This window comes from Castor canadensis, chromosome 10 (assembly GCF_047511655.1).
Source record: "Castor canadensis chromosome 10, mCasCan1.hap1v2, whole genome shotgun sequence".
In the NCBI taxonomy this organism is placed as follows: domain Eukaryota; kingdom Metazoa; phylum Chordata; class Mammalia; order Rodentia; family Castoridae; genus Castor; species Castor canadensis.
The window spans coordinates 59,645,842-59,658,106 of record NC_133395.1 but is presented as its reverse complement, the minus strand read 5'-3'; the positions used below and the strand labels follow the sequence as shown (position 1 = coordinate 59,658,106).

The 12,265-nt window shown below is 42.1% G+C and overlaps 1 protein-coding gene across 8 annotated transcripts in view; it reads left to right on the top strand.

Moving 5' to 3' along the window:
* The window catches only part of Rubcnl (rubicon like autophagy enhancer), a 36,615-nt gene extending 24,765 nt beyond the window's left edge, over window positions 1-11,850 (top strand). For all 8 annotated transcript variants that reach the window (XM_074043374.1, XM_074043372.1, XM_074043375.1 and 5 more), the window contains 6 exons: window positions 130-194; window positions 5,504-5,742; window positions 6,170-6,231; window positions 8,206-8,359; window positions 9,505-9,595; window positions 10,741-11,850. In XM_074043374.1, the coding sequence (XP_073899475.1) occupies window positions 130-194; window positions 5,504-5,742; window positions 6,170-6,231; window positions 8,206-8,359; window positions 9,505-9,595; window positions 10,741-10,853 (724 nt within the window). In that variant the 3' untranslated portion in view covers window positions 10,854-11,850. The remainder of the gene's footprint in view (window positions 1-129; window positions 195-5,503; window positions 5,743-6,169; window positions 6,232-8,205; window positions 8,360-9,504; window positions 9,596-10,740) is intronic.
* Window positions 11,851-12,265: the final 415 nt, after the last annotated feature.

Sequence of the window (12,265 nt, the reverse complement as noted above, 5' to 3'; positions counted from 1 at the left end):
CAGATTTCACCTAGAAAACTATATTGAATAAATCGAATTTTTTCCAAATTAAAAATGACAGAATTAAAGCTCCAGGCCCCATTAGCCACCTCTGACACATAATGAATGATTACCACTTTCTGTCCTCAGGAGGGACCTGGTGGTGGTAGCCCAGAATTTTTTCTGTGCTGGCTGTGGAACTCCAATTGAACTTAGTAAGTATGGATCACGGATTGTTTGCTTGTTACTTGATAACAGAGCAAAGAATAACTGTTGGGAGGTGCACTGTTTTTTATGAAAAGAGCATCATGGATATTGTCTTTCTTTTCACGAAGAAGCCACAATGACCTACAAGGCTGTGGGACCATTCAGGAGCTGGGAGGACCAGTATCTTAGTGGACTCCCCATTGGGCACTTGGAGGTGCCAGCTCACTCCTGACTCAGGAATTTGTACCTGTGGCTTTCTCCCAAGGACCCCCTCTCTGCAGACACCCCCATGACTGAGTCCTTGGTTTCCTTCACACATTTACTCTAAAGTCTTGAGATTGTCCCTGGCTGCGCTGTAAATGCTCACCTGGCCTCAAACAATCGTGTGTATGTCACATCATCATTCTTTTTTATTGTTTTGAGACAGAGTCTCTCTATGTAGCCAGACTGGCCTGGAACTGGCAGTCTTCCTGCCTTTTCTCAAGTGCTAGGATTATGGGCATGTACCACAGCCTTCTATTTTTTTACTCCTAAATGTTCTTCATTGAATACTTTTCTATTTAATTGATTTATCCTACTGTGTCTTCTTCACTGGATCATAAGTTCCACAAGGGTAGACACATTGCCTGCTTTCATTGTTTAATCTCCAGCTCCTAGAGGAGATATTTATTGAGTGAATGAATGGCTTGCCATGGAGCTAGCCAACCTTCCCTGAGTGTTTGAAGAGAGGGCCTAAGAGTTTGAGGGCCGATTGAGGTCTAGAAAATCAGACATCTCGAGACACACAAGCTTCCCTCTTGAGAGTGAGAATTCTTTGCTCTCCTGTTCTCTCGTTCTATATCAGGAGATAAAAATTGAAAGCAGAAATCTTCTGGGCTTCCTCTAACTGGTAATGCCTGACAGGCATCCCAGTTATGACTAGTTTTCTTTAAATGACTCATTTTCCCAGTTGGTCTAGCAAGGACCAGGTCTGTTGGTTAACCACTGTATCCTGGTGCAGTGAACGTCAAATGTGTGAGTCAGAAACTATAGACATTTACTATGATTCCACTAATTTTTTAAGTGCTTCCCTAAGTTTGTCCAAACACTGAGGGTGAGTCTGCACTGTTCGTGCAGTGGTGGATCTTACAAACTTGGCCCTGCCTCTCATGGAGTACACTTACTGTCTTGGAGGGAAGACACAAACGAGTGAGAACAAGGACGATGTTTGTGATGAAAGAGAAAGGCAAGAGTGCTGTGGGGGCATGAAGAAGTAATTATCTCCAGGAAGTAGGGTGTTTGTCCTATGCAAATGGCCCGTGGCAATTGAAAACAAGAATGAAAGAAGGAAACACACTCCAGAGTAGGCAGGGCAGGTTGTGGATGACTTGTCAACTATGAAATAATTTTGGACTTTCTCTGAAAGCTTCCTTTAGCTCTTAGGATATATATCTCCTTTCTCTATATGTATATATGTGTATATGTGTGTGTGTATATGTATATATATGTATGTATATATGTATGTATGTATGTGTGTATATATATACATATACATATATATATTTGATGGTATTTGGGTTTGAACTCAAGGCATTGTACCTGCTAGGTAGATGCTCTACCATTTGAGCCACACGCCCAGCCATTTTTGCCTTAACTGTTTTTCAGATAAGATCTTGACTTTTACCCAGGCTGGCCTTGGACTGGGATTACAGGCATGAGCTACCACACCAGGAGGATAATTTTTTTAACTTCATAACTTCATATTTGAGATCATCTTAGATTTACTGAAGAGTTGCAAAAAGAGATTTGTTAATAGTACAGATTTAATAGTTGAGATTTCCCAGAACTCCTTCACCCAGCTTCCCTCAATGTCAATATCTTACATAATCATAGTATAATCATTACATCTGAGAAATTATACATCTGACACAATCCCATTAAGTAAACTACAGACTGTCACATTTCACCAGGTTATCACTCTTGACCTTTATTTGTTCTAGAATTCAATCCAGAATTCTAGAATTTAGTTGTCATGCTTCCTCAATCTCCTCCAATCTCATATGCTAAACATGTTTTACCCTCTGCTACTTCTGTATAAATAAGCATTATAAACAGTTGCCATACCAAAAACTTGACAGCAATCCCCTAATCCTGTCTCCTAGAAGATCATTTTCAAGATCATTTATGGCTAATTTTTCCCCCCAGTGTCAACTGAATTTCTAACAATGCATTCAGTTTATTATTACTCTAGTAAGCTTTATTCTAGAACTGCTGTATCCAATATGGTAACCACTTCCGTTGTGGCTACATACCATTAAAATTAGTTGAAATTTAAAACTCAGTTCTTTAGTAATCCTAGCTGCTATTTTAAGTGCTCAATAACTATGTGTCACTCATGGCTACTGTGTTGGACAGCACTGGTATGGAATATTGTGTCCCTGTAGTAAGCTCTGTTAGATAGTCCAGTTCCACTAGTAGACAGTAAAGTTCTAGAATACTCCCTCCCTATTTCTTCCCATGTCATTGACCTCACAAAGAAAGAACACTTGCCATTTAGAGCAGGCTTTCTCAACTTCAGTACTGTTGACTTTGTGCTGGGGGATGTCCTGTACATTTTAGGATGCTTAGCAGCATCACTGGATGCTGGTAGCAGCCCCTTCGCAGTGACAGCTGACAACGCTCCTCAGTATTTTCAAATGTCCCCTGAGGGGAAAATTGCCTCTGGTTGAGAGCCACTGGTTTAGGACACTTTGCTTTGTTCTGTTTTAATTAAAGGCCTTAGTAAACCAAAAGAAATGGAAATAATTTATTCTTGTATTGACAGGTTAATGTTTGGTGTGCATTTAGTGAAGTTGAGGAATGAACAAAAGATGTTAGGGAAAGATGAAGTATATTTCAGAAGCATTTATTGGCCCCTTCTGTTCTTTCTTTTCCCATCTTACCAAGTTTGATCAGGAATGTAGAGTTCAAGGGCCAGAGAATATCCTTTAGTGGTTTACTTAGTGCCATATTTTAATGCATTTCTGTGCTTTTTGTCACTGACTTTAGTTTAAAATGGTCTCAGGCATGGTGTTGAGGTATTCACTAATGTCCTTAAACACAAGAAGGCCATGACTCTTCTTATGGGGAAAATATGAGCTCTTGACCCTGAATTCAGTGTTATCAATCAAAAAAATATATCATCAATTAGAGTCCCTTTTAAACAGAAATACACAAAAAACTAGACTATGCTGGCTGGTTCAACATTCATGGCAGCCTTATAGAACAAACTACCACCAACTGTGGGAATCATCTGTATTTATTTGCTTTAAAAATCATCTCTGAGTGTGACCTGGCTGAGGGATTATGTGGAGATTGCTGAGGCAATAGCCCCCCCATATCCCCGCCCCTTCACTGAGTGCAGCAGAAGAGGAGCCGAATGTGGTGGCCACACTGGAGCTTCTGGGCAGTCCAGGCTTGGCTTAGAGTCCCATGTGCCTGTTACACTGCTTGTGTGTCACCACCATGTTATCCGGCCTCACTTTCTTGTGTTTCCATCAATGAACTAGGGAAGCACAGAATGACATAGAATATATCAAGCAGCCACTGTGTGGCACAGAGTCCAATAGAGATTTGTTCCTGCAGTCACTCAGGCCTCTCCCTCTCTTCTTCTGTCTCTCCCTCCCTCTCTCTCCCCTTCCTTCCTTCCTTCCTTCCTTCCTTCCTTCCTTCCTTCCTTCCTTCCTTCCTTCCTTCCCTCCTTCCCTCCCTTCCTCCTTTCTTCCCTTCTTTCCATTTGTGGTGTCGAGGATTGAACCCATAGCCCTTACACATGCTGTATCCATATGCTGAACCCGTATCCCTACACAAGTGCTGTAACCCTGGAGCTGCACCCTCAGTGGTACATCCTCACGGCATTCTTTGAAATTGTATTCAGAAACTAGTGTGCTCAGTACTGTAATAGCAGCTTTCCTATCCATTATTTCACTGATTCTCACAATGAATGATGACTGTAGCATCTAGCATTGCACTTTATCATATCTTAATTACAAAGAGACACATGAGTTTGATAAACATCAAACTTGCTTCATATTAGAACCTACTGTTGAGGGAGAGGCATACCTGGATTGTTTTCCTTCTTAATCTAGGTGGCGGGTACACAGATATTTGTCATATTCATACCTTTTATTTTAGCAGAGAGATTTCCAAAAGCAATGCATAGGCATATTCATTTTAATAAATTAAAATAAATGCAATGGACAAAATCATTTCCTGCCCACCCTCCAGAAATATCCACTGTTGGCTTTTTGGTGGGGCTCTAGGCTGTGTGTGTATGTACATATGTGCACACTTGCAGGCATGCATGTGCATGTGTGTCTACCTGTAATTGGATGTGCACTTCCCATGCTCGTCCACTTCCTTTATAGGCTGCACAGCATTTTGTCCTGACAGGGATGTATTTTCCTTTTGATGAACATTCTGGTTGCCACTCTTCCTTACCCTCAATTGTAAATATGCCGCAGTGAGGACCTCTGTGCCCGTGAGCATTTCTAATGATGGAGTCACAGAAATAAGATTACTGCTGCACCTGTAAGATGGAAGTATCTCAGAAGTGTCCTCTCAAAAGGTGTTCATTCCATCAACACTAGAAATGAGAACCCACCTCTCCACAGCTGACCTGCTCTGGAGCTTCTAAATTTGTGACAGTCTATGACAGAACAGAGTATCTCAGTGATGAAACATGCATGTTCTTGACTGTTGTGGAGCCTGAGTGCTTTCACACCTGCCTTGGTTGTCTGCATTTCTTCTTTCCATTTATTGCCTGTTCCCATCCTTTGCTCATTTTTGTACATTTTTCCTCTTTCACTCTCTGATAATCATGGCACTCTTCTGGATACTACTTCCTAACATTGTATATGTGCTGCTTTAGAATTCACAAAGCACTCGTCCTATGTGTGATGACACTGAATCCTGTTGAGTTGCATTTTGTGACTCCAAGACAGTTGACCTGAACAGACTCTGACCTGCCCGCAGTGCACCTGCTAGTGGCAGGCGGAGTCCTCATTTCCAACCAGGTTTGCAGTTTGTAAGTGGAAAGTTCTGCAGTTTTCTATGCATCTTCCAAATCCAGGAGTATTTGGGGAGGGTTCTATTTTTCTGACAGCTGTACACCATTGCAAAGCTCATGAATTGCCATAATTTAAGTCCTCATGTCCCTCTCAGAGCTGTGTCAGCTGTTCTGGGGTCATGCAAACAGTCATCTGAATCTGAACTTGTGTAAAGGTTGGAGCTCGGAGGTGGAGCAGGGTGCATTTTCAGAGTCAGATGCACAGCGCTGACCCTCCTGTGTGCTCGGCAGAGTTTGTGAAGAGGCTCCGGTACTGCAACTATCTGGGGAAGTATTTCTGCGAGAGCTGTCACTCATATGCAGAGTCCTGCATCCCAGCACGAATCCTGATGATGTGGGACTTCAGGAAGTACTACGTCAGCAACTTTTCCAAACAGCTGCTCGACAGCATATGGCACCAGCCCATTTTCAATTTGCTTAGCATCAGTCACAGCCTATACTCGAAAGCCAAGGAACTGGACAAGGTTAAGGTGAGCAGGTACCTCTGCAAGGAGGAAGCACATCCAGCAGGTTAAGTGTCCTGGGGCAAGAAATGCATATCCCTCTGGTTTCAGGGTGTCTAACCTCCCCTCCCTATGGAGATGGAATGATGAAGTGAATGAAGCTTGGTCTTTTGAGACCCAACTCAATTTTATATTTATATTTATACATACTTTGTGTTTTTATTGAAGAGGCTCCCAAAGGTGTGTAATCCTCAGGATCCATAAAACCTGTGTCCTGCCAGGACCTCTGTGAGTCCATGGACTCAGCTATTAACCCTTATTATGGAGGCTGTTTGCGTTAAAGGGTCATTTTATACAGAGGTAGTGTTTCACGGTGAGAAATAGAATTTAATGTGTGTGTTTCCAGTGTTCTTTATCACAAATCACACCCTTCCCATTTGATTTCTTGTGTTAGGACATCCAGGAGCAGCTGTTCCATATCAAGAAGCTGTTGAAGACTTGCAGGTTTGCCCACAGGTAGATGCGTGGCTGGGACAGTCCCCTTCCCCCTCACCTCTCATATCTGCTCATCCCCTGAATCCCCCCCACCCCGCCCAATGTGGTAATTCTTAGCACAGTAATTAAACCCTGTAGCTTCCCCTGGGGTTACAAACAACCTCTTTGAAATTACTCAACCTAGGGATGGAAAGAGAAAGAGAGAGAGAAAGAATGAGAATGGGACAGGATAAGGCTGAAAATGAAACAACTGTAGCCAATGGCCTTTATAATAACAATAATAATAATAATAAATTGTGATAAATACACATAATGTAAAATTTACTATCTTAGCCATCTTAAGTGTGTGGTTCAGTGTTGTGCTACCCTCACCACCATTTGTCCTCAGAACTCTTTTCATCTTGCAAAACTGAAACTATACCCATTAAGCACTAACTGTCCATTCTCTCCTCCCCCCAGCCCCAGGCAACCACCTTCCTAATTTCCTTCTCAAGAATTTGACTACTCTAAGTACTTCATATAAGTGTGATCTCATAGTATTTGGCTTTTTATGACTGGATTATTTCACTTGAAATGTTCTCAGGGTCTATCCCCATTGTAACATGTGTCAGAATTTCCTTCTTTTTAAAGGCTGTGTCATATTCCATAGTGTGTGGATACCACATTTTGTTTATCCACCACCAAAGGAAAGTGAGTTGTTTCCACCTTTTGTGAACAGTGCTGCTGTGAACATGGGTGGATCCATGGCCTGTTAAAATCCCCTTACAGAGAGCATGAGGCATGTCATGTTGGGTGAGATCATAGCCTCCAGGAATTTCTCAAGGCTTCCCCTAAGGATGTCCTTACAGAGATGTAGTTTTAAATAAGAAATAACATTGAAAATCTACTAGCTGTTCAGTAACATAATGTTACTTAAATTAATACTACATGCATAGTATGAAATGCTAAATAACCAATAAAAATTTAGACATGAATTCATTGAGAGAGATATTTAAGTGGAGAAAGAGTAGGTGACTCAAGGAGGGCTAAGATTATTTCTCATAATAAATGTGATCATAGGCTTTTTATCTTTTTTGAACTAAATGTCCAGGGAAGGACCATGTATAGTGTAGCCAGTGGGTCTTGAGCCCTACCTCGTGGCCTTGGCACAACGGCTATGGCATCAATAGAGTGCCATGTCCAGTGTAGACTGTGGCTGGTTTGGTAATATAGTGAAGAGGCTGTCAGTAACTGATTTGGGGACCTCAGGAGGAGATGAGAGGGGTTTCAAGAAAGATAATTAAGTTTTGAATGCCCTTTGGACATCTAAGTGCCAGGACTGCCAGCACTTGGATACATGAGTCTTAAAATGCAGTGTCAGATTCATGGACTTGGAGTCATACACTTGTATGTGAGCAGTATCTGCCTTCCCAGCTGAGACAGTGGTCACCCTGGTGGGAATGACATTTAGCTGGAATGAATAGGGTAGTCATTTTTTTCTTGTAGCACTGGGGTTTGAACTCATGGCCTCACACTTGCTAGGCAGGTGCTCTTACTACTTGAGCCTCTCCACCAGCCCATGGAGACACATTTTTAAGATTTGAAAATCAGAGCCAGGTGTAATAGCGCCTGCCTGTAATCCCAGCACTTGGGATTGTGAGTTCAAAGGCAAGTTTGGGGTTCATAGTGAGACTCTGTTTCAAAAAAAAAGACTTGAAAATGAAATATTCCATTTCATTTTATCAATGTGGACACGGGCAGCCTGCAAGAGTTGCATTTCCTGGCTCACTCCACAACTCCAAGTCAGCTTTTCTGGAATTTTAACTTCTTCCTGGCTTCCAAGCAAACTTGCAAAATGGAGAGTGGGGAGGAAGTTTCACTGCTGTTCTCAGGGCTAATTGATTTTAAAAAAGAGTTTAAAAAATGAAGTGTGAGAGTCAAAACATATGGCCATGTCCTCCCCCATCTTGTGTGCCACATGGGTGGCTTTCTGAATTCCTCTGCTTCCCCTGGCAGCACGATGAAGGCGTTTGAGCAGCTGCCCAGACACTTGTCGGATGAGCTCTACCTGTTCTCCCTGGAGGACCTTGTCAGGACCAAGAAAGGGCTGCTGGCACCCTTGCTCAAGCATGTTCTGAAAGTTTCCCTCATGCACGTTGCTGACTGTGAGGTGAGGGGTCCCCTGGAGCAGGCGTGTGTCCCTGAACCATTCCTGTGCTGGTTGTTCTGCAGTAGCTCTCAGAACCCTGGAGGGCAGTGCGGGTGATGCTATTTACAGATGAGGAAAATGAGGTTCACAGCTGTGACTTAAGGGACCAAGATCATCCCACTGACAACTGGCAGAGCTGGGTCATAAGCTCGGGTCCTGCAACTTCAAAGTCGGGGTTCCCAGCCCCGCTTAGAGGCCACTCTGCCTTGAAGCAGCCACCTGGGCTCTGGATCTAATGGAATAGGAGGCTAATGCAGAAATCAGAAATGAAATTCCATCATTAAATTAATTATTTATTTTTTATGTTTTGGAGACAAGGTCTTGCTATATTGTTCGGGCTAGCTTTGAATTCAGGATCTTCTTGGGTAGCTGGTATTACAGGCATGTACCACCATCCTCAGCTTGAAATGCTATTATTTAAGAACATATGTTGGCTTAGGCATAGTGGCCCATACCTGTAATCCCAATTATTTATTTGGGAGGCAGAGATCAGGAGGATAGAAATTTGAGGCCAGCCTGGCCAAAGTTATCAAGACACCCAATCTCAAAAATAAACTAAAAAAGCAAAAGAACTAAGGGGAGTGGCTAAAGCATTAAGAGTGCTTGCCTTGCAAGCAGGAGGCCCTGAATTCAAACCCCAGAACCATACACAAAAAGAAAATATGTTGAAAGCCAGCTGCCATGACGCATGCTACAGTACCAGATGAGGCAGTGAGATCTCTTGGGCCCAAGTGTTTGGAGCCAGCCTGGGCAGCAAAGCAAGAGCCCATCTCAAAAATCAACCAATCAATCAATCAAGGAAAAGCACATGTTTATCACGATCTTTCTCTGGTGTGTTTTTAACTGCCTTGATGAGAAATAATGCATGTGTATTTTTTGTTATTATTCTGATCCATTTGTCTAGAGGCTAAAATATAGACATTCAAAAATCACTGTATTTAAATTTCTTCATCAAGAGAAGATTGCCTAGTTCTAACTATTTTTTCTTTTTTTTTTTGGTGGTACTAGGGTTTGAACTCAGGGCCTCATGCTTGCTAGGCAGGTGCTCTACCACTTGAGCCACTCCGCCAACTCTAGTTGTAATTTCTTGATGTGTTCTTTTATAGCTGTGCCAGGGAAAGGGCTTCATTTGTGAATTTTGTCAGAGTACAGCTGTCATCTTCCCATTTCAGACCACAACATGCAGAAGATGTTCAGGTATTTTAGTCACTCAGTAACATAAGCCTCATAATCGCTTAGCTTAATTATAAAGGTGATTTGAGTTTAATAACTGTAAAATTAACTTAAACTGAGAAATAGTTTAATAGCTTAAGCACAGCTCATTCTTTAAAGTACAATGATGCTGTGTGTGCCTGTCTGGTAGATTGAAGATGATACGGTTTTGGGCACACCAGCAAGGGGGGATACTTGGATTGGGCAGGGATAAAGAACGCTGTTTCATATCTAGAGGAGATGGTCCCATTTCTACCTGTGCACAACCCTGTTTTGTAATTGGATCTCAGTCACACCCAACACCGAAATGTTGTCTCTGGCTGCTTTTGTGCCATGATGGCAGAGCTGAGTAGTTGTTATAGAGACCATGTGGTGCCCAAGCCTACTTGACTCTTTATAGAAAAAGTTGCTGATCCTTGGTTTAGGGGATTAGTACTAGGACATCGTGTGCTTTCTAAATTCTGTTTCATAGGAAAAATTTTGGCAGTGAATCCTGCCTTTACTCTTGATGTGGACACCCCAAGCTGTCTTCCCCAACCCATAAAACAGTGTTTCAGGACAAATTCCCCAATACAGAGACAGGAGGAAGGATTTGCAGAAGGCACAAGATTGGGGCAGTGGGAGAAGTTGAACTGTTGTGTGGTTGCAGTGAATCTCCCAACTCATCTCATGGGAGCTGTTTGGCCTTTCAGCATTGTCCCAATGTGTGGACAGAAGGCCAACCAGGTGTACAAACCCCACAGTAACCAGTTACTGGTTGCCAAGAAGGGGAATGACCTTGGGTGAGGCAACTCTCTCCATTTAAGGCCATTTCCAGAGAATCAATTCCATCTCCTAAGAGCCATCAGACAGGAGCTCTCTCAGAGGCTAGGGGAATTTGTGGTCTGGAGCTTAGGCAAATCTGGAGGCAGCTATACTCATCAGGCTCACTGAGTGTCATGTCATGGTCATGGTCATGATTTGTTGGGTAATTTATAATCCCTGAGAGTTTTCACCTGGCTGCTTTCTTTTTGCAGTACTGTGGGTTCTAGATTCAGATTCCTTCCCTCCCTAGGATGGGAATTAAAGTCCATACACAAGTGACAGAACTAGTCAGTACATTTGCTGATGACTGGTCTCCTTGCTTGCAGCCTGCAGAGCTTGCTATCACAAACAGTGCTTCCAGTCCTCTGGGTGTCCCCGGTGTGCGAGGATCATAGCTCGGAGAAGACTTCTGGAAAGTTTGCCCTCTGTGGCAACCTGACGCCTTTGAGTATTGGAGAAGAGATTGTTCAATAGTGTTATGAAAATAGCAATTTAGTCTGTTATTGATAACCTTGTTTTAGGTAGTAAGTATTGTATTTTAAGAAAGAGATGGCCAACATTCTCTTCACTGTATCTGTTTTAATGTATTAAAATAATACAGAAGTTTGTTACTAAGTATAGGGTTGTTGGTAAGGTTTTGTTTACAAATGTTGGATATTTTTGCTGCTACTTGTGAATTTTTTTATAATGCTTAAATTGCATTGGAATAGTTTATCTGGCTAATATTAGAACCTATCTTTTTTTTTTATGAATTGTAACTGACAAAATGAGTTACTCAATTCCTTTTCTTTTAAAGCTTGTTTGTGAAACTGATTGGTACATTCAATGAACAAAAATGCAACCAAAAATCTGTTTGCTCAGGCTTTTTTTCCTTCAAGAATCAGACTTCTACTAATGCCATTTTGTGATAGTGTCAGTCTTATATATTTCACTTATTCCAGGGTTGGCATAGAGAGCACATGTTACTTAGTTACCTTTAGTTAGAGATGAATTTGCCTTAGCCTTGCATGGAGGTCCAGGTGGAAGTCCAGTTGAGATGTAATTTGGTGCATTCGCCTTTAGGTGGCACTGTTTCAGATCCACTCTGCAGCCTGTTTGTCACTAGTGCACACTAGTCCATGCTAAGTCAAGGGAGGCAGGGTGAGAAGTCATCTCTGTCTTTAGTACCGTACCTTGCCTTATAGATATGAAAAACAGAATACAAGGAACTTGAAGACTTACACAACCTGAGATAAAATCTCTTTTTTTAAGACAGGGTCTTGCTATTTAGCCCAGGCTGACCTTGAATTAACTGTGCAGCCAGATTGGCCTCAAACTCTCAATCCTCCTGCCTCAGCCTCCAGAGTTCTGGCATTACAGTTGTGTGACACCACATCCATGAGAAAATACTCTTCACCAATGTGATCCTGGTAATAATATTAAAATCATAGACAAGGTTCACGGAATCACAAAGTTTTTGTGAATTTCTCTTTCCTAATATTTCTCATATTTATGCGCTTTCTGGAAACACATAAGCCTATTATTTCTTTCTCCCCTATGTACTTTCTTCCACTTGAGAAAGGGACTGAGCCCCTGGTCTCTTCCTAGGATGTCAGGTTGAATGGTTCTCAATTTAGTTCTTGGATATCAGTCTTTGACACCGCGTATCCAGACTAGGCCTGCTTTTCAAGCAATACAAGCAGGCAATAAAGTTATTCCCTACATCTTGTGTGTGGGGGGTGAGTGTGGGTGTATGTGTGCGTGCGTGTGTGATTCAGTGAGAAAATATTGAGCAGATTGAAAGAAATGGGTGTCTTTTATCAGTCTGGTGTCTTTTTCAATCTGTCATTTGTTTTCTCATCCCTGATGCCT